Raw genomic sequence first — 26,796 nt, forward strand, 5'->3', positions numbered from 1 at the left:
AAAATAAATTGGGTATATTGACATACTAGTGGTCAATAAGAGGGAGGGGTAAGGGGGTATGGGATGTATGAGTTCTTTTTTTCTTTTACTGGAGTGATGCAAATGTTCTAAAGATGATCATGGTGATGAATACACAACTATGTGATGATATTGTGAGGATTAATTGTATAATATGGTTGGACTGTATGTGTGTGGGGATTTCTCAATAAAAATATTTTTAAAAAGGGCAGGCCACGGTGGCTCAGTGGCAGAGTTCTTGTCTGCCATGCCAGAGACCAGGGTTCGAGTCCCAGTGCCTGCCCATATTTAAAAAAAAAAATTAAAGAAAAATAAAGAAATAGGGCTTCTGCTCCCTGGTGAGTCTGGCGTCACTGAGGAGACAGGACACTGACTGTTCTACCTCCTTGGATATCCAAATCATCTCCTTGTTACTACAAGGAAGGAACACATGCCTGGCAAAGACCCTCCTGTGGAGAGTCCTTAAGTCGGCAACAGCCAGGTTGGAGGAGTCAGGGGCCCTGCCACACCCTGCTCCTGAGAAGACATCCTCTCAGCACAGGAGAGAAGAGTTTACGGGGAAGAGGGTGGAGCTCAAGCAGCTCCAGAGCAAGCAGTTAAGAGTCTTCCGGGGCCCTTCAGTGTCCAGTGGGAAGATTCATAATTCCAAATCTTGAAGGAGAAGACACCAGGGTCACACCAAGCCAGTCCCCCAGACCTCCTGAGTCTATCTGAAGCTGTGATGGAGACCCTGCCCTTTGTAGGATCAAAAGAGAAAGCCTTGGAAAAGCTGCAGAACTGAGAAGCAGAGAACTGGAGACCATTCAGCTGGTGCAAACAGCCTAAGGCGGAAGCTTGAGCCCTCAGGAGTCCAGGGACTGGGAGACGGGAACCCAGAAGTAAGCCAAGACCGGATGTTTGAGGGCGCTACCCTCACCAGCGCAGGCCCATGACCCATGACCCACCCCACACACCTGAACTCGGTCACCCGCCCCCCTCCTGGTGCTCCAAGTGCCCCCCCCCGCTGTCGTGCTCCACCAATACCCCCTCCCCACGCACATACCCACCCCATACCCCCATGCCAATTGCCAATCCCCCCGCACACCTGTCCCAGCCCAACCCACCAATCCTGCACAGGCCCAGTCTTGCCCCGCCCCTTCTGAGCCCTACCTACCCTTCCCTGCCCCCTGCAGGTGGCTGCCAGCTCAGGAACACTGCAGTCGCTGACCTCCATACCTAGGCTACACAGGCCCCCAGTCCATACAGTCGTGCAGCCTCACTCCACACCCTTGAACTCTGTGCATGGGTATATCAGTTTACTGGCACTCCCAGATCTGTGCATGCTCATGGCCCCCAGTCATGCCCCCAAGCTCTGGAAAAGCGCTGACCTGTGCAGCTGGGCCACATCCGCCCCCAGCCCATGCAGGCACAATGCTGCCCTGCTGCCCTGACCTCAGCACATGCGCACAAAGGGCCCCATGCCCTAGAACAGTGCACAGCAGGGCGCCGACCTCCAGACCCGTGCACCCACATAGCTACATCGTCCTGCCGCCGGGCATCTATGCTCACAGGCACCAGCATAGCATCCCCAGCCTGCACTTGTACCTGTGCCACAACGCATCACCACACTGTTGCATCCCGCCCCATGATCTGCATCTTGCTCCATATCCATCCTGGAAATACAAAGCTTTAGATTACTGAAGAAAGTCAATTTCCAAAGTAAGCCAATCAAGATATTTACATGCCATGAAGACAGCAAAAGATCAATAAACATATCATGATGCAGACAGACATAGCCCAGCCTAATGACCAAATTAAAACACCAGAGGAGACACAGACATTGGAACAACTAATCAAATATGTTCATATAATGCCTCTAAATAAAACAAACGGGATGGCTAATGACATAAAGGAGATCAAGAAGACACTAGAAGAGAATAAAGAGGAATTTGAAAGAATAAATAGAAAAATAACAGATATCATAGAGATTAAAGATGCTGTAGACCAAATAAAAAACATACTAGAGACACACAACAGCAGATTTGAAGAGACAGAAGAAAGAATAAGTGATATAGAGGACAGGATAACTGACATCGAAGACTCAAAATAGCAAATGGCAAAAAAGATGGAAAAATTTGAATGGTATCTCAGGGAAATGATGGACAAAACAAAGCACACAAATATAAGAATCATTGGTATCCCAGAAGCAAAAGAGAAGAGTAAAGGGCTAGGAAGATTAGTTGAGGATATAATGGGGGGAAACTTCCCAACCCTTAAAAAGGACATAAACATGCAAGTCAAAGAAGCTCAATGAACTCCAAATAGAATAAATCCAAATAAGCCTTTCCCAACGCACATACTAATCTGTCTGTCAAATGTTAAAGAGAAGCAGAAAAATCCTGAAAGTGGCAAGAGAAAAACAATCTACTACATACAAGGGTAACCACATAAGACTGAGTTCAGACTACCAAACTGACACTATAGAGGCAAGAAGGCAGTGCCATGATACATTTAAGATCCTGAAAGAGAAATACTTTCAGCCAAGAATTCTATACTCAGCCAAAGTGTCCTTCAAAACTGAGGGAGAGATTAAAATTTTCACAGACAAGCAAATCCTGAAAGAATTTGTCAAGAAGAGACTGGCTATACAAGAAATACTAAAGGGAGTTCTGCTGGTTAAAAAAAAAAAAAAAAAGACTGGAGAGGGAAGTCTGGAAGAGGGCACAGAATTTAAAAGTCCCAGTAAAGTAATTTAAAGGATAAAAAGAGAAAGAGGGAAAAGAATACATAGATCTGACAAATAAAACCCAAAAGATAAGATGATGGACTCAAGAAGTGCCTTTTCAGTAATAACATTGAATGTTAACAGACTAAACTTACCAATTAAAAGATTAAAAAAGAGACAAAAAAAAAACCCATGAAAGAAAATTAAAAGATAAAGATTGGCAGAATAGATTAAGAAATATAATCCAGGTATATGCTGCTTACAAGAGACTCATCTTACACACAAGAATACGAATAGATTGAAAGTGAAAGGATGGAAAAAGATGTTCCATGCAAGTTGTAACCAAAAGAAATCAGGAGTAGCTATACTAATATCAGACAAAATAGAATTTAAATGTAAGGATATTATAAGAGACAAAGAAGGACACTATATATTAATACAAGGGACAATTTACCAAGAAGAAATAACAATCACAAATGTTTATGCTCCCAATCAAGGAGCTCCAAAGTACCTGAGACAGATATTGGCAAAACTGATTATCAACAATAATAGTAGGAAACTTCAATACACCACTGTCCTCTATAGATAGAACACCCAGACAGAAGACCAATGAGGAAATAGAGAAGTTAAACAATTTGATAATTGAATTACACCTAACAGACATATACATGGCATTATACCCCCAAACACCAGGATATATATTCTTCTGTAGTGCTCATGGAACATTCCCCAGGATAGATCATATGCTGGGGCACAAAAAAAAAAGGTCTTTATAAATTTAAAAACACTGAAGTTATTCAAAGCACTTTCTCTGATCACAATGGGATGAAACTGGATCTCAACAACCACCAAAGAATGTGAACATTCACAAATATATGGAGATTAAATCACACACTCTTAAAATACCAGTCTGTCAAAGAAGAAACTGCTAGAGAAGTCAGTAGCTATCTGGAGACGAATGAAAATGAGAATACAGCACATCAGAACTTATGGGATGCAGCAAAGGCTGTTCTGAGAGGGAAATTTATTGCCCTAAATGCCTATATCAAAAAGTAAGAAAGAGCAAAAATCAAGGACTTAACTGCTCACCTGGTGGAACTTGAGAAAGAACAGCAAACTAACCCCAAAGCAAACAGAAGAAGAGAAATAACGAAGATTAAAGCAGAGTTAAATGAAGGAAAGAAAAAAAACAATAATAGAAAAAATCAATAAAACCAAAAGTTGGTTCTTTGAGAAAATCAATACAATTAATGGGCCACTAGCAAGACTGACAAAGAAAAAGAGAGAGAGGATGCAAATAAACAAAATCAGAAACTAGAAAGGGTACGTTGCAACAGACCCTGAAGAAATAAAAGAAATCGCAAGACAATATAATGCACAACTATATGCCAACACTGGACAATTTAGATGAAAGGGACAAATTCCTGGAAACACACGCAAGCTACACTGACTCAGGAAGAAACAGAATATCTCAACAAACCAATCACAGGTAAAGAGATTCAATCAGTCATCAAAAATCTTCCTACAAAGAAAAGCCAAGGGTCAGATGGCTTCATGGGGGAATTTTATCAAACATTCCAAAAATAACTAACACCAAACCTGCACAAACTTTTCCAAAAATTTGAGGAAAAAGGGACACTACCTAACTAATTTTATGAAGCTAATATCATTCTAATACCAAAACCAGGTAAAGATGCTATAAGAAAGGAAAACTACAGGCCAGTCTCTCTAATGAACACAGATGCAAAAATTCTCAAGAAAAGACCAGCAAATCGAACCCAACAACATATTAAAAGAATTATAAACCATGACCAAGTGGGGTTTATACCAGGAATGCAAGGATGTTCAACACAAAAAATTCAATTAATGTAATACAGCACATTAAGAAATTGACAGGGAAAAATCACATGCTCATCTCAATTGATGCTAAAAAAAAGCATTTGACAGAATTCAACATCCTTTTCTGATAAAAAAACAAAAAAAAAACAAAAAAAAAAGCAAAACACTTCAAAAAATAGGAATCAGGGCATGCCACGATGGCTCAGCAGGCAGAGTTCTCACCTGCCATGCCAGAGGACTCGGGTTCGATTCCCGGTGCCTGCCCAAGTTAAAAAAAAAAAAAAGGAATCAAAGGTAATTTCCTCTATATAATAAAGGGCATATATGAAAAAACAATTGCCAGCATTGTACTCAATGAAGAGAGACTAAAAGCTTTCCCCCTAATATTGAGAATGAGACAAGGATGCCCTCTGTCATCACTATTATTCAACATTGTCCTAGAAGTTCTAGCTAAAGCAATCAGGAAGGAAAAAGAAATAAAAGGCATCCAAACTGGAAAGGAAGAAGTAAAACTTTCCTTATTTGCAGATGACATGATACTGAACCTGGGAAATCCTGAGAAATCTACAGAAAAGTTACATGACCTAATAAACAAATTCAGCAAGGTGGCGGGATATAAAAGTAATTTGCAAAAATCAGTAACGTTTATACACAAACAATGTCTTAACTGAGGAGTCAGTTAAGGAAAAAATTCCATTCAAAATGGCAACTAAAAGAATCAAGTACTTAGGAATGAACTTAACTAGGGATGTAAAGAACTTGTACACAGAAAACTACATAACATTGCTAAAAGAAATCAAACATTTAAATAGGTGGAAAGATATTCTCTGCTCATGAATAGGAAGGTTAAATATAGTTAAGATGTCAATTCTACCCAAATTGATCTACAGATTCAATACAGTACCAATCCAAATTCCAACAACCTACTTTGAAGAATTGGAAAAGCTAGTTAGCAAATTCGTCTGAAAGGGAAAGAGACCCCAAATAGCTAAAAGCATCCTAAAAAAGAAGAACGAACTGGGAGGATTAACACTTCCTGACTTTAAAACTTATTATAAAGATACAGTGGTCAAAACAGCATGGTACTGGCACAAAATCAGAAGTACTGACAAAGGGAATAGAATCAAGAGCACGGAAATAGACCACCAAATCTACAGTCAACTGATTTTTGACAAAGCCCCCAAAGCCAATGAACTGGGACAAAATAGTCTTTCCAGTAAATCGGCATGGGAGAACTGGATATCAATAGCCAAAACAATGAAAGAGGACCCTTACCTTAAACTCTATACAAAAATTAACTCAAAGTGGATCAAACACCTAAATATAAGAACTAGCACCATAAAGCTTCAAGAAGAAAATGTAGGGAAACATCTTCAAGACCTAGTAATAGGCGGGAGCTTCCTAAACTTTACACTCAAAGCAGAAGCAACAAAAGAAAAAAATAGAGAAATGGGAACTCTTCAAAATCAAATGCTTCTATACTTCAAAAGACTTTGTGAAAAAGGTGAAGAGGCAGCCAACTCAATGGCAGAAAATATTTGGAAATCACACATCAGACAAATGATTGATATCTTGTATACATAAAGAAATCAAACAACTCAACAACAAAAGAACAAACAACCCAATTATAAAATGGGCTAAAGATATGAATAGGCATTTTTCTGAAGAGCAAATGCAGATGGCTCAAAAGCACATGAAGAGATGCTCATTTTCATTAACCGTAAGAGAAATGCAGATCAAGACTACAATGAGATATCACCTCACACCTATAAGAATGGCTGCTATTAAACAAACAGGAAACTATAAATGTTGGAGAGGATGTGGAGAAACTGGGACACTTGTGCACTGCTGGTGGGAATGTACAATGGTGCAGCCAGTAGGGAAGACAGTTTGGCGGTTCCTTAGGAAACTAAATATGGAGTTGCCCTATGACCCAGCAATAGCACTACTTGGTATATACCCAGAAGAGCTGAAAGCAATGACACAAACAGACATTTGCACACTGATGTTCATAGCAGGATTATTCACAATCGCCAAAAGATGGAAACAATCCAAATGCCCATGAACAGATGAGTGGATTAACAAAATGTGGTATATACATACGATGCAATATTATGCAGCTGTAAGACAAAATGACGTCCTGAAGCACATGACAAGATGGATGAGCCTTGAGGACATAATGCTGAGTGAAATAAGCCAGACATAAAAGATAGATACTGTATGACTCCACTTTTATGACCATGGTAAAGGTAAAACTGGAGGCTTATAATACAGAATATAGGGGACTTACAGATATATAGAAGCTAGAGATGGGTGAACGGTTGGTTAGCTAATGAGGTTGAACTCCAATGTAAGGGAATAGATAGAAGTGAAGGTGGTTCTCTTGTGGGTCTATAAATAATATTACTATATTGAAGATGAATAAGATTGAAAGGGGTTGTATAGACCTATGTGTCTCACTGATTAACACTAGAAATATAAATAAGTTCTTGCAAGAACTACTCAAAGGTATGATTCTTGTATAAAGAATGTTTAAGTTCATGACCCGGGGTAAAACCGCTATTGTATGCCATGGGTTATGTTTAACAGAACATCAGCACAACCACAGCAACAGCAGGGGAAAATAATGGGGGGAGGGACAAGAGTTAAGGGGAAGTTTAGGTTTCCTATTTGGTGAGGGTGTGTTTATTGGTTATCTTTCTCTTGGGAACAATGAAATTATCTAAAGTTGAGAGTGTTGATGGTCTGTGGGTTTTGGGCATTATACATGATGCCTAATGAATGCAGGTGGCTGAAGGATGCACTGACTGAGAAGTAGATTGGGGAACAATGGTGTAAACATATGACCTAATATTGTGCTGCTACAAAAAGGAACGAAGTCATGAGGCATGCAATGATGTGAATGAAACTGTGGGATATTTGGTGAGGCAAAATAAGCCAGAAATGAAAGACTATGTATGGTCTCCTTTAGAAAATGCTTATAAGAAAAAAAGTGGCCTAGATTGTAAGCTCTTATAACAGACACATTTAGTCCAGAGTGGTAATTATTATTTCTGGATTTTGAGAGGCTGTCTTATATATATATAACCTGGTATTTAGAGATAAGAATGAAGCCAGTCAGGTCAGGATTAAGGTAATTCGGAACCCAGGGGTAAGGAAGACATTGTCTGTATTTCAGAACCACACCTACTCTTTGAGACCAAAGGAAGAAAGGTTTATTTTGTCTGGAACCTAAATTTTCTGTAGCACATAATCTAACTTATCCTGTCTGGATAGCTCATTTGAACAATCGAAACACAGGGAGCCCAGAATAAGAATGAGGACCTTTAATCCTGTATAGCTTAATGTAATGTCTGGCTACATCCTAGAGTATATTAAGCAGATAATCAAAAAGTATAGGCAAAGTCCCTTGAGGGATAGGAGAGAAAATATGGAACTATTAAACTTAAGCATCAGGGATTCCCCTGATAGTATATCAAACTTTAGAGCACCCAAATCAATAGGCCAAGCCCTTGATCTTGAGGCTTACTCTTGTGAAGCTTATGTATGTAGCGGAGCAGCTTAGCCTACCTCCTGTAGCTATGCCTAAGAGTTACTTCTGGAGGACCTCTTTTGTTGCTCAGATGTGGCTGCACTCTCTCTAAGCCCAACTCTGCAAGTGAAATCTTTGCCCTCCCCTCTACGTGGGAGATGACATCCAGGGGTGAAGTCTCCCTGGTGATGTGGGAATTGACTCCCAGGGATGAATACAGCCCTGACACCACAGGATCAACCATTCCATCCTGACCAAAAGGGGGAAAAGAAGTGTAACTAATAAGGTATCAGTGGCAGAGAGAGTTCAAATAGAGTAGAGAGGCTACTCTGGAGGTTGCTGTTAAGCAAACTTTAGTTAGACCTTGCTACCTATCGTAATCTGCCAAACCCCAACCAGGACTATTCCAGCCAATCCTAAAGAACACCTATGGCAATATGTAAGATTCCACAGGTTTCCATGCACTAGAGTAACTTCCCAGAAATCTACAACCTCCAGATGGGTCCCTGGACCAGATAAGTCCTGAAACCTAGAGGGCCCAGCCTCTCCAGAGCATCAGCTAATTCAGTCCCCCTACCCCATAGTATTGACAGCCCCTTCCAACGTGAAAAAGTTAGAATGGCCATAGCCAAAATACCCCTAAAGAGTGGGATAGAAAGATCAAAGGTGATGGTGAAGTTATACACAGAAGGTAGGGTTTAACAAACGAATATTATCGCTGAATCATTAAATTGATATTTGTTTTAGTCTCCAGTATCTTAGAGCGGCTAGAAGTAAAAACCTAAAATTGTGGAATTGTAACCCATACCAAACTCTGAAATCTGTTTTACAACCAATTGCTGTGCTGTGCTTTGAAATTTATTGCTTTTTTGTATATATGCTGTTCTTCACAAAAAAGAAAAAAAAAGTTGATTGTGATGATATAAAAAAAACATTTATTCCTTCCAGCCTCCTATGTCCTGGAGCAGCTTGAAGGAAAAATCTGAGATGATCGTACGGTAGCCCATGACAAACTCTGGGATCTGTTCTGTAACTACTTGTTGAAGAGTGCTTTGAAAACTATTGCATTTTTCTTTCTTTGCTTCTCTGTGTGTGTTATATGATACAATTTAAAAGTAAAAAAAAAAAGCTTTCATGGGGAGGAACCACTTCAACCTGCTAAGATGCCTATAATAAAGAAAAACGGGAAGATAACCCAGAGTTGACAAGGAGGCAAGGAACTGGAACCCTGATGTCACTGGCGGGAATGAAAGATGGCACAGTCGCCGTGGGAAATACTAGGCATTTCCTCGGAGAGTTAAGCAGAGAATTACAGTATTTCTGGCAATTCCACTCTTGGACTATGTAATCAAAGAAAGAACTGAAAACAGGCATTCACGCAAAACACCTGTACCTGCATTATCATAGCAGGACGATCTGCAAGGGCCAAGGCATGGAAAAGCAACCACCATCTGATGGATGGATAGACAAAATGTGCTCCATCCGTACAGTGCGATGCTATTGGACCATAAAAAGGGACGAAGCTCTGATTCGTACAACAACATGGATGAACTGTGAAGACATCCTGCCAAGTGAAAGCATCCAGGCACCAAAGGCCACAGATTATATGAGTCCATTTCTACGAAATGACCAGAATAGGCAAATCATAGAGACAGTAAGTGGGTAGAGGGTTGCCAGGGGCTCAGGGCAGGAAGGGGACGGAGGGTGACTGCTAATGGGTTTGGGGTATCCTTTTGGGTTGATGAAAAATGTTCTGGAACTAGACAGAAGTGATGGTGGCACAACATGGTGAATGGACTAAATGCCACTGAGTTGGTCTCTTCAAAACGGTTCATTTTATGTTAAGTGACTTTCCTCTCAATTTTGCAGAAAATGCCTTCTTTTTTTTTATTAATTAATGGAAAAAAAGAAATTAACCCAACATTTAAAAATCATACCATTCTACATATGCAATCAGTAATTCTTAACATCATCACATAGATGCATGATCATCGTTTCTTAGTATATTTGCATCGGTTTAGAAGAACTAGCAACATAACCAAAAAAGATATAGAATGTTAATATAGAGAAAAAAAATAAAAGTAATAATAGTAAGAACAAAACAAAACAAAACAAAACAAAAACCTATAGCTCGGATGCAGCTTCATTCAGTGTTTTAACATGATTACTTTACAATTAGGTATTATTGTGCTGTCCATTTTTGAGTTTTTGTATCTAGTCCTGTTGCACAGTCTGTATCCCTTCAGCTCCAATTACCCATTATCTTACCCTGTTTCTAACTCCTGCTGGACTCTGTTACCAATGACATATTCCAAGTTTATTCTCGAATGTCGGTTCACATCAGTGGGACCATACGGTATTTGTCCTTTAGTTTTTGGCTAGACTCACTCAGCATAATGTTCTCTAGGTCCATCCATGTTATTACATGCTTCATAAGTATTCTGTCTTAAAGCTGCATAATATTCCATCGTATGTATATACCACAGTTTGTTTAGCCACTTGTCTGTTGATGGACATTTTGGCTGTTTCCATCTCTTTGCAACTGTAAATAACGCTGCTATAAACATTGGTGTGCAAATGTCCGTTTGAGTTTTTGCCCTTAATTCCTTTGAGTAGATTCCCAGCAATGGTATTGCTGGGTCATATGGCAATTCTATATTCAGCTTTTTGAGGAACCACCAAACTGCCTTCCACAGTGGTTGCACCATTTGACATTCCCACCAACAGTGGATAAGTGTGCCTCTTTCACCGCATCCTCTCCAGCACTTGTCATTTTCTGTTTTGTTGATAATGGCCATTCTGGTGGGTGTGAGATGATATCTCATTGTGGTTTTGATTTGCATTTCTCTAATGGCCAGGGACATTGAGCATCTCTTCATGTGCCTTTTGGCCATTTGTATTTCCTCCTCTGAGAGGTGTCTATTCAAGTCTTTTTCCCATTTTGTAATTGGGTTGGCTGTCTTTTTGTTATTGAGTTGAACAATCTCTTTATAAATTCTGGATACTAGACCTTTATCTGATATGTCGTTTCCAAATATTGTTTCCCATTGTGTAGGCTGTCTTTCTACTTTCTTGAAGAAGTTCTTTGATGCACAAAAGTGTTTAATTCTGAGGAGTTCCCATTTATTTATTTCCTTCTTCAGTGCTCTTGCTTTAGGTTTAAGGTCCATAAAACTGCCTCCAATTGTAAGATTCATAAGATACCTCCCTACATTTTCCTCTAACTGTTTTATGGTCTTAGACCTAATGTTTAGATCTTTGATCCATTTTGAGTTAACTTTTGTATAGGGTGTGAGAGATGGGTCTTCTTTCATTCTTTTGCATATGGATATCCAGTTCTCTAGGCACCATTTATTGAAGAGACTGTTCTGTCCCAGGTGAGTTGGCTTGACTGCCTTATCAAAGATCAAATGTCCATAGATGAGAGGGTCTATATCTGAGCAATCTATTCGATTCCATTGGTCGATATATCTATCTTTATGCCAATACCATGCTGTTTTGACCACTGTGGCTTCATAATATGCCTTAAAGTCAGGCAGCGTGAGACCGCCAGCTTCGTTTTTTTCCCTCAAGATACTTTTAGCAATTTGGGGCACCCTGCCCTTCCAGATAAATTTGCTTATTGGTTTTTCTATTTCTGAAAAATAAGTTGTTGGGATTTTGATTGGTATTGCATTGAATCTGTAAATCAATTTAGGTAGGATTGACATCTTAACTATATTTAGTCTTCCAATCCATGAACACGGTATGCCCTTCCATCTATTTAGGTCTTCTGTGATTTCTTTTAACAGTTTTTTATAGTTTTCTTTATATAGGTTTTTTGTCTCTTTAGTTAAATTTATTCCTAGGTATTTTATTCTTTTAGTTGCAATTGTAAATGGGATTCGTTTCTTGATTTCCCCCTCCGCTTGTTCATTGCTAGTGTATAGAAATGCTACAGATTTTTGAATGTTGATCTTGTAACCTGCTACTTTGCTGTACTCATTTATTAGCTCTAGTAGTTTTGTTGTGGATTTTTCCGGGTTTTCGCCCTTTAGTATCATATCGTCTGCAAACAGTGATAGTTTTACTTCTTCCTTTCCAATTTTGATGCCTTGTATTTCTTTTTCTTGTCTAATTGCTCTGGCTAGAACCTCCAACACAATGTTGAATAATAGTGGTGATAGTGGACATCCTTGTCTTGTTCCTGATCTTAGGGGGAAAGTTTTCAATTTTTCCCCATTGAGGATGATATTAGCTGTGGGTTTTTCATATATTCCCTCTATCATTTTAAGGAAGTTCCCTTGTATTCCTATCCTTTGAAGTGTTTTCAACAGGAAAGGATATTGAATCTTGTCAAATGCCTTCTCTGCATCAATTGAGATGATCATGTGATTTTTCTGCTTTGATTTGTTGATATGGTGTATTACATTAATTGATTTTCTTATGTTGAACCATCCTTGCATACCTGGGATGAATCCTACTTGGTCATGATGTATAATTCTTTTAATGTGTTGTTGGATACGATTTGCTAGAATTTTATTGAGGATTTTTGCATCTATATTCATTAGAGAGATTGGCCTGTAGTTTTCTTTTTTTGTAATATCTTTGCCTGGTTTTGGTATGAGGGTGATGTTGGCTTCATAGAATGAATTAGGTAGTTTTCCCTCCGCTTCGATTTTTTTGAACAGTTTGAGGAGAGTTGGTACTAATTCTTTCTGGAATGTTTGATAGAATTCAGATGTGAAGCCGACTGGTCCTGGACTTTTCTTTTGAGGAAGCTTTTGAATGACTAATTCAATTTCTTTACTTGTGATTGGTTTGTTGAGGTCATCTATGTCTTCTTGAGTCAAAGTTGGTTGTTCATGTCTTTCCAGGAACCCGTCCATTTCCTCTAAATTGTTGTATTTATTAGCGTAAAGTTGTTCATAGTATCCTGTTATTACCTCCTTTATTTCTGTGAGGTCAGTAGTTATGTCTCCTCTTCCATTTCTGATCTTATTTATTTGCATCCTCTCTCTTCTTCTTTTTGTCAATCTTGCTAAGGGCCCATCAATCTTATTGATTTTCTCATAGAACCAACTTCTGGCCTTATTGATTTTCTCTATTGTTTTCATGTTTTCAATTTCATTGATTTCTGCTCTAATCTTTGTTATTTCTTTCCTTTTGCTTGCTTTGGGATTATTTTGCTGTTCTTTCTCCAGTTCTTCCAAGTGGACAGTTAATTCCTGCATTTTTGCCTTTTCTTCTTTTCTGATATAGGCATTTAGGGCAATAAATTTCCCTCTTAGCACTGCCTTTGCTGTGTCCCATAAGTTTTGATATGTTGTGTTTTCTTTTTCATTCGCCTCGAGGTATTTGCTAATTTCTCTAGCAATTTCTTCTTTGACCCACTCGTTGTTTAGGAGTGTGTTGTTGAGCTTCCACGTATTTGTGAATTTTCTGGCACTCCGCCTATTTGTGAATTTTCTGGCACTCCGCCTATTATTGATTTCCAACTTCATTCCTTTATGATCCGAGAAAGTGTTGTGTATGATTTCAATCTTTTTAAATTTCTTAAGACTTGCTTTGTGACCCAGCATATGGTCTATCTTTAGAAAATGCCTTCTTAAAAGAAAACGGATTGGGTGGGCCACGGTGACTCAGCAGGCAAGAATGCTCTCCTGCCATGCCAGAGGACCCGGGTTCGGTTCCCGGTGCCTGCCCATGTAAATAAAAAAGAAAAGAAAAGAAAAGAAAACGGATCAAACTGTGAGAAGTGTAACAGGACTTCGAGTTTGAAATCTTGGTTGGTGAAGCCCTGAGTTGCTGTGACAATCATGATGAGCTGAACGCATATGGCACACGCACTTTCCTACGTGTGCAAATGGCTCATGTATACAAGGCTTAGAAGAAATTTTAACAAAGGGTTGAAGCTGGAAAAATGTGCCCCTGCCCTGATGAAGGAAGTCTAATGGCCAGCACACCTTTGGAATGCCCTGGGCCCTGCCCTCACCAGCAACATGCATGATTGTTTCCACCATCATTCCATAAATCATCTTCAGCTCTTTCTTCATTTCTCCCAGTAAATCTGAGCTTGGCTGACCTGCTTTTTTGCTTTATATATAAATATATAAAGCACAGTGGTGTAACCCAACAGAAATTTATCGCACATGCATGTCACAGTCCAATGGTGGAGGCGGCGGGGGCCACCTGAGAGGCCAGCCTTTAGAATTCCCACGAGAGGTCTGTTCCCTGCGGTTACCGCCCTGCACCTCCCACCTCCCATCAGCTGGAAGGGTCGAATTTGATCAGGTGTGTGGGGCGAACCTGAGCCAGCCGGTCCAGTCCTGTGCATCACAGCAACTGACGGGGATGCTGGGAGCTCCTACCAAGTTTGCTCTTGCTTAATAGAAATCTGACCTTGGAAATGTTATTTCATCAAGGGGTCTTGTGAGAGTCCTAAGATTTGAGATTTGGCTGTGTAGCAGTTTCATTTGCATCTCCCATCCCCCAAAAATGCACATTGAAGCCCTAACCCCTGGTACCTATGAATGGGGCCTTATTTGGAAATAGGGTCTTTGCAGATGGAATCAAGTTAAGATGAGGCCCTACTGGCTGAGGGTGGACCGTGCGTCCAATGACTGGTGGCATTGTAAGAGAAGGGAGGGAGAGATTTGGATACAGACACACACAGGGAAGTCTTGATTCCTGGTACCTACAAATGGGACCTTCTTTGGAAACAGGATCACTGCAAATGGAATTAGTTAAGTTAAATGAGGTCATACTAAAGTTGGCTGGGCCCTTGATCCAGTATGACTTGGGTTCTGAGAAGAAGCAGAGAGAGGACACAAAGAATGACACATAGAGAGAGGACAGCTATGTGATGATGAAGGCAGAGACTGAGTTATGCCACAGGCCAAGGAATGCCAGGGAGTGCCAGCTCCCACGAGAGGTGGGGAGAGGGACATGGAGGAGGTCCTCTCCGACAGCCATCAGAGGGCACGTGGCCCTGCAGATTTTGGACTTCTGGCCTCCAGAACCAGGAGAGAATACGTGTCTGTTGTCTTAGGTCACACAGCTGATGTTCATTTCTTACAAAAGCCCCTAGAAACTCATACAGGTTCTTTGTCCCATGAAAATAATTTCTGAAAGAAATCTGTAATTCTGGTAGGTTCTCTCACTTGACACCGTGCTGCCCTGGTGACTGCCCTGCCCGGCTTCCTAAGCCGTGTAGACACTGGGGAGAGCACCCTGTGGAGACAGAAGAGGCTACTTCCCACTTGGGTAAGTAGTAAAGAGATTGCAGGTTTCTTTTCCTAAAAATGTTGAGTCTCTTGTTTCACACAAATGAGTGTCTCCCAGCTGTGCAAGGTTGTTTTAAGGATCAGAGGGACAGCTGTGCCCGGCCTAGGAAAGAAGGGAATCCTCTTTTAGGAGATCTCCCATTCTTCCTTTATTTCTCTAGAGAGAGAGCGCAACAAAAAATCAAATCAGTCCACTGCACAAGGGAGAGAACGTTCATCAGAAGGCAACCAGTTTTTGATCAAATACCCAACACTTAGTCTGCTGCCTGAGCCCAGCCATGAGCTCTGGAAAGAGCCAGAACCAGTGGCAGCGAGGCAGTTCCCTGCCCGAAGTCAAAGACACAAAGACTAGAAAGTACCTCCCTAACTAATGAAGGAACTCGGCTAAAACCAAACCGCCACTGCCTCCACCACCCCAAAGGCAGAGACGCCAGCTGTGCACCCTGCTGCTGCGACTGCCTGGCTGGACCCAGCGGTCCTTCCCCAGCCTCGTCCACCAGCAGATGACAGCAGAAAGGGGCTGTCCCAGGGGAGGAGAGCCACCCCACTCCCCAGCTTCCTGCAGGGCAGGCCTGGGCGGGGCGGGACACCCAGACCTGTGCGTCCCCACCTGCCTCTCCCTCTGGCTGATATCCCAGGCTCCCTTTCATCCTCCCAGTGCGGTCCTTTGGGTTGGCCTCTTCTGCTCCCCAGAACCAACGGGACCAGAGGGGCTCAGCTCACCTGCATTTTTCCTCCTGGAGTGACTCTAGCCACAGCTGCAGGTCGCTCAGATACTTCTCTTTTAGGCCCTGGTAGGACATCTGGAGGTTGAGGTGGAACCTCTTGACCTCTTTCAGCTCCTCCTTCAGCTTCTGCAACAGCAGGGCGCGTCGCTGGACCACCCGCTTGGCGTCCGGGGCCTTTTCCTGCGGCACAGCAGGGAAGCAGCTCTCCAGGGCGAAGTGTCCGACCGCGCCAGACAGACTGGCGGACACGTTGTCTTCCCCAGCTGGCTTCGGGGGTTTCAGACTCGGGCCCCGCTCGCTGGGCGGCTTGCAGTCGTCCTGACTACTTCCTGACCTCAGCACGCAGCGCTTTGGCCTGCTACCTTCCTCCAGCTCCTGCAGCTGCTGGTGGTACTGGCGGAGCCGCCGCTCTATCTGGGCGATGGTGGCGGACATGCGCTGGTTGACTCTCTCAAAGGCCTGCCGAACGTGCGGGGCCTGGTGCCGGTCGGCCTTGGACACCAGCTTGAGGTAGCCCACAATGTTCTCATCCCGACTGGCCTTCTCCACCCGCAGCTGCTCGGACAGATAGAGGATGCGGTGCTTGATGCTATCCTGTAAGTTCCGAGACAGGAGCCCGTCCGGGAGGCTGGGGTGGCCGCCGGGGCCATTCTCGCTGGCCACCAGGGTCTGGCATGATGGGATGTTGGAAGGGAGGGTTGCGCTCTGGCTCTTCGTGTATTCGGCCTGCGTTAGTGGAAACAAGCGATCACAAAACGGGACAGGTCATGGTTTCGAGCTCTAAAATGACTTACACATCTGAGCGTACACTTACATATGCAAGGTTTGTGCATTTAGGTTGGACTCAAGGCAAACTGGGGAGAGAGAGTCTGCCTACCACGTCCTTTTCCCCTCCTTTTTTCCTAATTGATATATTTTATATATCCACAAACCATGTAATCATCCAAAGTGTACAATCAGTGGTTCACAATATCATCATATAGCTATGCATTTATCATCACAATCGACTTCTTTTTCCTTCTTTGTGAAAAATAACATATATACAAAAAAGTAATACATCTCAAAGCCCAGCACAGCAATTAGTTGTAGAACAGATGTCAGACTTTGGTATGGGGTCCAATTTCCCAATTTCAGGTTTTTACTTCTAGCTTGCTCTACAATACTGGAGACTAAAAGAAATATCGATATAATGATGCAGCACTCTTATTCCTTTGGGAAACCCTACCTTCTCTGTATAACTCCACCATCACCTTTGTCTTTCTCCCACTCTTTCAGGGTATTTGGGCTATGCCCGTTCTAGCTTTTTCATGTTGGAAGGGGCTGTCGCTATTTCCCCTCCTTTTCAGCACCCTACTCCCTACTCTACAGGGCACACCTTCCTACAGCCCCCACTAGAGATGGCTAGAATTCCTCCCCAATCTCCCCTGCATGCTTTGGCACCTCCTCCTCCTATTTTCTCTTCCAAGTTTTGCGAATTGTGTCTCAATTGATAAAGAGGTGTCCTGAAGTATGGAATGAACTCATTCACTACCGACACAGCTTGCTCTGTTGCTACTCCTGGGGAGATAGGAGAGGCAGGCAGGGATACTTCCATTCTAACCAGTTCATTCATTCATTCAACCAATATTTACACAGCACCTGCTTTGTGGTACAGAATCCACATGCTGCCGACCGTTCGGGGTGGAAAAGTCTCTTGTAACAGAAAAATAGACTCTCATGTGCTGAGGGGGTAACAGAAAGAGCACTGCCTTCAAGATAGACCCCAGGAACAAATGTTAAAATAAATTTAGTTTGAAATACTAGTGATCAATGAAAGGGAGGGGTCAGGGGTATGGTATGTATATATATATATATATTCTGTTTTCGTTTTATTTCTTTTTCTGTTGTCTTTTTATTTCTTTTTCTGAATTGATGCAAATGTTCTAAGAAATGATCATGATGATGAATACGCAACTATGTGATGATATTGTGAATTACTGATTATATATGTAGAATGGAATGATCAAAATAGGAATATTTCCGTTTACTTGGTGTTTTTTTGTATTTAAAAAAATAAATAAAATTTTAAAAATGTAAGGAAAAATAATGAAGATGTGGACACCTTCTGAGCTTTAAGATCATAAGTAAGGAAGCCCACCACCACTGCTTCTATTTAACATTGTATGGGAGGTCTAGACAATGCAAGAAAGACAAGATAAAAAATCCAAGAAGTATAAGTTTGGAAAGGAAGAGAAAAAACAGCTTTTATTTGCAGAAAATATCTCTATATGGAATACTCCAAGAGAATCTTCGGACAAAACACTAGATTATAAAAGTTCAGAATGGTGTCTGAATGTAATATTAGCATACAAAAACAGGGTAGCATTCCTAGACACTGGAATAACCATTTACAGTAGCAACAAAACCTATAAAATGCTTAAGAATAAATCCTAACGAAATATGTGCAAAACTTACGTGGGGAAAATCACCAAGCATTATTGAAGGACATAAAAGGCATATATAAATGGAGAAATGTAACCTGTTACAGAAAAGGGAAGGCTCAATATTGTAATGAAATCATTTCTCCCCCAAATTAATTTATAACTTATCAGCTGTAATGCAATTTCAATAAAAATCCAGGTACATTTTCTAGTGAAACTTGAGGAAGGAGAAAAAAAAAAAAGATAGACCTCAGTTCAAATCCTGGCTCTACCCCTGCGTGATATTGGGCAAGCTCATAAACCTCTCTGATCTCTGTTTTCTAATCTCCAAAATAAAGGTGGCAACAACAGCATAGCTGGAGCATGCTGAACTAAGAGCACAACACAGGGTTTTGAGCTGGGAGAGGTAGGTGGGGCCAAACTATGTGCAGCCTCTGCCCTGATTCTGCTTTGAAACCATAAGCACCTTCAGGAGAGTTTGAGGTCTGAAAATGCTCTCCCAGTGGCAATTCAGAAGGAATTATATTGTAGTGGTTTGTTTCTGTGTATTTTATCAATGCAAATTATAACTCAATTTAAAAATACAATTTTATATCCCTATACACCCACCAGATTGGCCAAAATTAGAAAGACCAACAATATTATGTGTTGACAAGGGCATGGAACAATGGGAACTCTCAATCACTAATGGCAGTGTAACCACTTTGGAAAAGCATTTGATAATATATTAAAGTTGAAGATCTGCCTACTGTCTGTCCTAGAAACTGCAGACCTAGGTATATTCCCTACAGAAAAATGTGCATATGTGCCCCAGGAAACAGGTGTGATAATATTCCTAACAGCCAACAACCAGTAACAACCCACCTGTCCATCAACAAAAGAATAAGTAAACTGAAGAATATTCATATAACATAGTATCATCCAGCAGTGAAAATGAACTACAATCTTGAAAAACATGACTGAATCTCATAAACAAAATACTGAACAAAAGAAGTCAAGCAAAGAAGAATCAATGCTATGTGGTTCAGTTTGTATAAAGTTCAAATGCACGCAAAAGTAAATGATACTGTTTGGGGCAGGGGAGGATATTCATGGGTGGGAAAGCTGTAAAAAAATGCAGGATATTAGTACCATAAAGCTCATGGCAGTGGTTCCTAGTAGGGCGGAAAGAGGGATTGGGATTGGGATTGGGGAAGGATATATGGAGGCAGGGGTGCCCCATCTGAGTACTGGTTAAATGTGCATTCACTTGCAATGCTTTGTTAGCTGTATGTTGGTGCCATATGTGACTTTATGTTCATATGTCAGGTTTCACAATTTTTAAAAGTTTTAAAATGTCCAGTGGATTTAACAGATTGGCTATGGCTGGAGACAGAATCAGTAAACTGCAAAACATAACTAAAGAAGGTATCCAGAATACAGCACAGAGGCACACAAAAAAGAATAATTTTTGAATTTGAAATACAGAAGATATAGAAGAGAGACTGAGAAGGTTTAACAAAAAATGGAATTGAAATACTGAGGGACGAAGACACAGAGAATGATGAAACAGCAGCAATATTTTAAGAACATTCACTAAGAATTTTCTAGAACCATTGAAAGACCCAAATCCACAAATCCGAGGAGCCCAACAAATCCCAAACAGGAAAAATAGAAATAAGTCCACACCTATACATATCATAGTTAAATGGCAGAATATCAAAGACAAAGATCAGATCTTAAAAGCAAGCCAGATGCTGAAGTTATACAGATTTCACAACAGAACTGATTGTAAAAATTCAGAAATGGATAGCACAATACTACCTGATTGTAATACAATAATGTAAGTACACTGAGTGAAGCTGAATGTAAGAATGATAGAGGGAGAAGGATTGGGGGCATATAAGAAACCAGAAGGAAAGACAGACATTAAAGACTGAGATGGTATAATTTAGGAATGCCTAGTGTGTATAATGATGGTTTGTCCAGGTTAGTGTGATGCCCTGATAAAACCCAGAGTGATTTGAGCAGTGAATAAAGAAGTATTTGCAAAGTCCCCTTGGGGGAATGGGAAGAAAGGGGGAAGTATTTAGCTTCCCATTTGGAGAATTCCTGATATTCTCGCAAGCAGCAGGGACAATCAAATCAATAGGCTGAACTCTCAATCTTGGGGTTCTCCCCATGAAACATTCCTGCAAAGGATAGGCTAAGCCTACTTAAAATTAGGCCTAACAATCACCCCCAGAGAATCCCCTTTGTTGCTCAGATATGGCCTCTCTCTCTCTCTAAGCTGACACGGCAAGTAAACACACTGCCCTCCCCCGCCTCCAACGTGGGACATGACTCTCAGGGGTGTAAACCTCCCTGGTAACGTGGGGCAGAAATCCTGGGATGAGCTAGGACTCGGCATCAAGGAATTGAGAAAACCTTCTTGACCAAATGTGGGAAGAGAGAAATGAGACAAAATAAAGTTTCGGTGGCTGAAAGATTTCAAACCGAGTCGAGAGGTCATCTTGGAGGTTATTCATAAGCTTTATATAGTTATCCCCTTTTTAGTATATGGCTAGAGGGAAGTACCTGAAACTGTAAAGTTGTGTGCCAGAAACCATGTTTCTTGAAGATGATTGTATAATGATATAGCTTTTACAATGTGACTGTGTGATTGTGAAAACCTTGTGTCTGATGCTCCTTTTATCTAGGGTATGGAAAGATGAGTAAAATATATGGATAAAAAATAAACACATAAAAGGGGGAGCAAAGGTTAAAATAAATTGAATAAATTGAAATCTAGTGGTCAATGAGAAGGAGGGGTAAGGGGTATGGGATATATGAGTTTCTTCTTTTTTCTTTCATTTGCTGGAGAGATGCAAATGTTCAAAAAAATGATCATGGTGATGAATACACAACTATGTGATGATATTGTGAGCCACTGATTATACACCATGTATAGAATGTTTGTATGTCAAGAATGTTTATTCGTTAATGTTTACAATAAAAATATTTTTTTAAAAAGAAGTCATTCCTGGAGTCTGCCCATGTAAAAAAAAGAAGTCAATGGAACTGAGAAGAGAAAAGAGAGGACATCATTTGTGCCTTGTTATGAAAAAAAAAAAAAAAAAGCAAGCCAGAGGGAGGAAAAAAGCTGATTACCTTTAAAGCCATGACTCTTAACCTGAAAGCTGACTTGTCAACAGCATCAATGAAATCCAGAAGACAGATGAATAATATCTTCGATATGCTGAGAGAATAACTGTCAAAGAGGAAAACAATAGGTCACAAACAAAGAATATGAAATTAGAATCTTCTTTAGACTTTTCAGCAATACGCTGGAAACCAGAAGACAATGAAGTAATGCCTTCAATTTTGAGGGGAAAAAAAAAATGATTTTCCAACCCAGAATTAAACACCCATACTGTCAGTTGTGAGGTTAGACTAAAGACATTTTCAGACATGAAAGAACTCAAATAGTTTACCTCTTATGTATTCTTTCTCTGGAAGCTGCTAGAGAAAGCATACCACTTAAACAGGGGAGTAATCTAAGGGAGAGAGAAGATAGGCTCTATTAAACGAGTTCCCAAGCCAAAAGAGGCAAATTCAACCTCTAGGAAAACAGAAGATTCAGGGAAAAAGGGAAAGTAATCATAGTGAGAGGAATGGGGGAAGTGAGTGTTGCTTGATGGGGGCAGGTGAAAGAAAGCTACATTATCATCTTTTGCAGTAAGAGATCAATAGATAATTCCTAAAATATGTTTTAAAACACAAACAGCACTATATCATATTAGAGAATTGGAGATAAATAACAAAGAAGCAGCTAAAAGTATTGAAAGTTGTTGATTCTGGGGACTGGGTAATTAGACACATGGAGGCCGGGGATTGCTGGTTTTTGCAATGAGCCGGGACAAACCTTTAAATTCTTCAAACCTGAGGTCGGTCAACCATGGTGAGCTGTACAAAAACATTACATCTTTTTTTTAATGGCTTTTACATTTTTAAAAACCTTTTAAATTTTTTAAGCATTTTCAAAATGTTTTTTTTCATTTTTTAAACGGTTGGAAAAATAAATGGAAGAATACTATTTTGTGAAACATTAAAATGAAATGAGACAAGATGGCTGTTTGGCAAGGTGTGGAATTTAGTTTGTCCTCCAGAGCAGCTAGTAAATAGCTAGAAGCAGTACAAAATAGCTGCTGGGGCCACATCATCAGTGACCAGACACACAGTATGCACCAGTCTGGACAAGCTGGACTGGCTGAGACCCCACACAAAATTCTCGTTAGATAGAACTGCAAGGCTTCTCAGGCTGCAGCACTGCCCCAGGCAATGGCAGAATTAAGCTTGTCTGAGAGACAAAGTAACTAGCCAGGTGAAAGGTGTTAATTCCCTAAGGGCTGTGCTTTCCCCAAGAGAAAGGTGGGGCCCAACTCAAATGGAATCCCTCCCTGAAGGAATTAAGGCCCCAGGGACTGGAAAACTGAAGCAATTAAGGCCAGCATACAATCTCATCTCTGTCTCAACCACACCCTGGCAGGAAGAGTCTGCTGAAGTTAAAGGTACCACACCACTTTTCACTGGTGGGAAGCCACTGGCAGACAAGCACCACATGCTGGGCAGGACAGGAAAAGCACAGAGTCTAGAGGTTTCATAGGAAAGTCTGTCAATCTGCTTGGTCTCACCCTCAGGGAAAAATGATGCTGGTTACTCTCTCCTGAGACATGGGCCTGTCTGTTTTGGGAAAATCTGCCTGGAGTCTATATATATGACAAGACCTTCTGCAAAAAAAGAAAAAGCCTCCATATGAGCAGGGCAAGAGGCAGAAAAACAAGAACTGAAAAATTCTGATCAGTAAACAGAACCTATGCTAGTGGTCTAGAATAAGTTGAATTGAATGTCAAAGAACAGATAGAGAACAAAGCCATCTAGCAAGAAAATCCTAGGTAAAAAAGTGAAAACAACCTCCAGAATAAACTAATTAAGGAAATCAAATGTCTAGATGCCAGCAAAAAATAATGACTCATACTAGGAAAATTGAAGATATGGCTCAGTCAAAGGAACAAACCAACAATTCAAATGAGATACGGGAGTTGAAACAACTAATTCAGGATGTTTGAATAAACATGGAAATCCTCATCAAAAATCAAATCACTGAGTTGAGGGAGGATATAAAGAAGGTATTGGGTAAACAAAAAGTAGAAACAAAGTTTGAAAAAACAAATCACAGAATTTATGGGAATGAAAGCACAGTGGAAGAGATGAAAAAACATTGGAAACCTACAACAGATTTGAAGGGGCAGAAGAAAGGATGAGTGAACTAAAGGATTGGACGTCTGAAATCTGACAGACAAAATAAAATATGGGGAAAAGAATGGGAAACTATGAGCTGGGTCTCAGGGAATTGAATGACAACATAAAGCACATGAATATATGTGTGGTGGGTATTCCAGAAGGAGAAGAGAAGGGAAAGGAGGAGAAAGACTAATGGAGAAAATAATCACTGAAAATTTCCCATCTCTTATGAAAGATATAACATTATAGATCCAAGAAGTGCACTGTACCCCAAATAGAATAGATCCAAATAGACATACTCCAAGACACTTACTAATCAAACTATCAAATGTCAAAGAAAAAGAGAGAATTATAAAAGCAGCAAGAGAAAAGCAATCTATCACATGAAGGGAAGCCCAATAAGACCATGTGTGGATTCCTCAGCAGAAACCATGGAAGCAAGAAGGCAGTGATATGATATATTTAAGATTCTAAAAGAGAAAAACTGTCAACCAAGAATTCTATAGCCAGCCACATTGTCCTTCAAAAATGAGGGGGAGATTAAAACATTTTCAGACAATCACTGAGAGAATTTATGACCAAGAAACAGGCTCTGGAAGAAATACTAAAGGGAATACTACCAGCAAATAGGAAAAGGCAAGAGAGAGAGGTGTGGAAAAGAGTCCAGAAATGAAGGCTATCAGTAAAGGTAATAGAGAAAAAAAAATAGATATTATATATAAACTTCAAAAGGCAAAATGGTAGAAAAAAGTACTGCCTTTACAGTAATAACACTAAATGTTAATGGATTAAACTGCCCAATCAGAAGACGACGACTGGCAGAATGGATTAAAAAACAGGACCCCCCCCAAAAAAAAACAAAAAAAAAAACAGGACCCATCTATATGTTGTCTACAAGAGACTCATTTTAGACTTGAAATTTTAGATTGAAAGTGAAAGTTTGGGAAAAGATATTTCATGCAAACAACAATCAGAAAAGAGCAGGAGTAGATATACTAATATTTGACAAATTAGACTTCAAATGTAAAACAATTAAACAAAGAAGGGGGGTGCCAGGGTATTTCAGTAGTAGAATTCTCGCCTGCCATGCAGGAGACCTGGGTTCAATTCCTGGCCCCAAGCACTTCCCAAAAAACAACCAACCAACCAAAACAAACAATCTAAAAACAAACAAGCCAAAATTCAACAAATGGTGCTGCAATAATGGTAAACTCACATGGAAAAAATAATGAAATGTAACCCAGTCATACAGCATACCAAAAAAAAAAAAAAGGACAAAGAAGGACACTATGCATTAATAAATGAACAATTCAACAAGAAGACATAACAATCTTAAATATTTATGCCCCAAGCCAGAGTGCTCCAAAACAAATGAGGCAAACAATGAAACCACTGAAGGGAGAAACAGACACCTCTATCATAATAGTTGGAGATTTCAATTTCTTACTCTCATCAATGGATAGAACATCTAAACAGAGGATCAATAAAGAAACAGAGAATTTGAATAATACAATAAATGAACTGGACTTAACAGACATTTACAGAACATTCCACCCCACAACAGCAGGGTACACTTTTTTCTCAAGTGCTCATGGATCATTCTCAAGGATAGACCATATGCTGTGTCACAAAGAAAGCCTCAATAATTTTTAAAAGATTGAAATCATACAAAACACTTTCTTGGATCATAATGGAATGAAATTGGAAATCAATAACAGATAGAGGGCCAGAAAATTCACAAATGTATGGATGCTAAACAACACATTCTTAAACAACCTGTGAGTCAAGGAAGAAATTATAGGAGAAATCAGTAAATATCTCAAGGCAAATGAAAATGAAAACACAACATATGAAAATTTCTGGGATGCAACAAAGGCAGTGTTAAGAGGAAACTTATTGCCTTAAATGTCTATATTAAAGAGAAGAAAGAGCAAAAATCGAGGAACTAACTGTTCACTTGGAAGGACTAGAGAAAGAACAGCAGCCTAACCCCAAAGCAAACAAAAGGAAAGAAATAGCGAAGATTAGAGCAGAAATAAATGAAATTGAGAACATGCAAACAATAGAGAACATCAACAAAACCAGAAGTTATTTCTTTGAGAAAGTCAATAAAATTGATAGACCCTTAGCTAGGTTGGCAATGAAAGAGAGGATATAAATAAATAAAATCAGAAATGGAAGAGGAGACATAACCACTGACACTGCAGAAATAAAGGAGGCAATGAGAGGATACTATGAGCAAATATATGCTAATAAACTAGACAATATAGATGAAGTGGACAACTTCCTAGAAAGGCATGAACAACCAATATTGACTCAAGAAGAAATAGATGACCTCAACAAGCCAATCACAAGTAAGGGATTGAATCAGCCATCAAGAACCTCCCCAAAAAGAAAAGTCCAGGACTAGATAGGTTCACATGTGAATTCTACAAAGCATTCAAGAAAGAATTAGTACCAATCCTGCTCAAACTCTTAAAAAAAATTGAAAACAAGGGAAGGGTATCTAACTCATTCCATGAAGCCAACATCACCATTATATCAAAGCCAGACAAATATACTGCAAGAAAAGAAAATTACAGATCAATCTCTCTAATGAATATAGATGCAAAAATCCTCAACAAAATTCTTGCAACTCGAATCCAGCAGCACATTAGAAGAATTTTACACCATGACCAAGTGGGATTTATTCCAGGTATGCAAGGATGGTTCAATATAAGTAAATCAATTAATGTAATACACCATATCAACAAATCAAAGCAGAAAACCCACATGAGCATCTCAATTGATGCAGAAAAGGCATTTCACAAAATTCAACATCCTCTCTTGATGAAAACCCTTCAAAGGATAGGAATAGAAGGGAACTTCCTCAACATGACAAAGGGAATATATGAAAAACCCACAGCTAACATCATCCTCAATGGGGAGAGACTGCAAGCTCTCTCCCTAAGACCAGGAACCAGATAAGGGTGTCCACTGTCACCATTGTTATTTAACATTGTGCTGGAAGTTCTAGCCAGAGTAATTA

General features: G+C 40.1%; 1 protein-coding gene across 4 annotated transcripts in view; it reads right to left on the minus strand.

Annotated features, from left to right (window-relative positions):
• The window catches only part of TEX28 (testis expressed 28), an 85,101-nt gene that overhangs the window by 13,705 nt on the left and 44,600 nt on the right, over nucleotides 1-26,796 (minus strand). For 3 of the 4 annotated variants that reach the window (XM_077146665.1, XM_077146666.1, XM_077146663.1), the window contains 2 exons: nucleotides 21,636-21,735; nucleotides 16,082-16,812 (listed from right to left, as the gene is read on the minus strand). In XM_077146665.1, the coding sequence (XP_077002780.1) occupies nucleotides 16,082-16,812; nucleotides 21,636-21,647 (743 nt within the window). In that variant the 5' untranslated portion in view covers nucleotides 21,648-21,735. Of the gene's footprint in view, nucleotides 1-16,081; nucleotides 16,813-21,635; nucleotides 21,736-21,958; nucleotides 22,018-26,796 lie in introns of those variants that run through there. The other variant, XM_077146664.1, reaches the window with a different exon arrangement.

This window comes from Tamandua tetradactyla, chromosome X (assembly GCF_023851605.1).
Source record: "Tamandua tetradactyla isolate mTamTet1 chromosome X, mTamTet1.pri, whole genome shotgun sequence".
Classification (NCBI taxonomy): domain Eukaryota; kingdom Metazoa; phylum Chordata; class Mammalia; order Pilosa; family Myrmecophagidae; genus Tamandua; species Tamandua tetradactyla.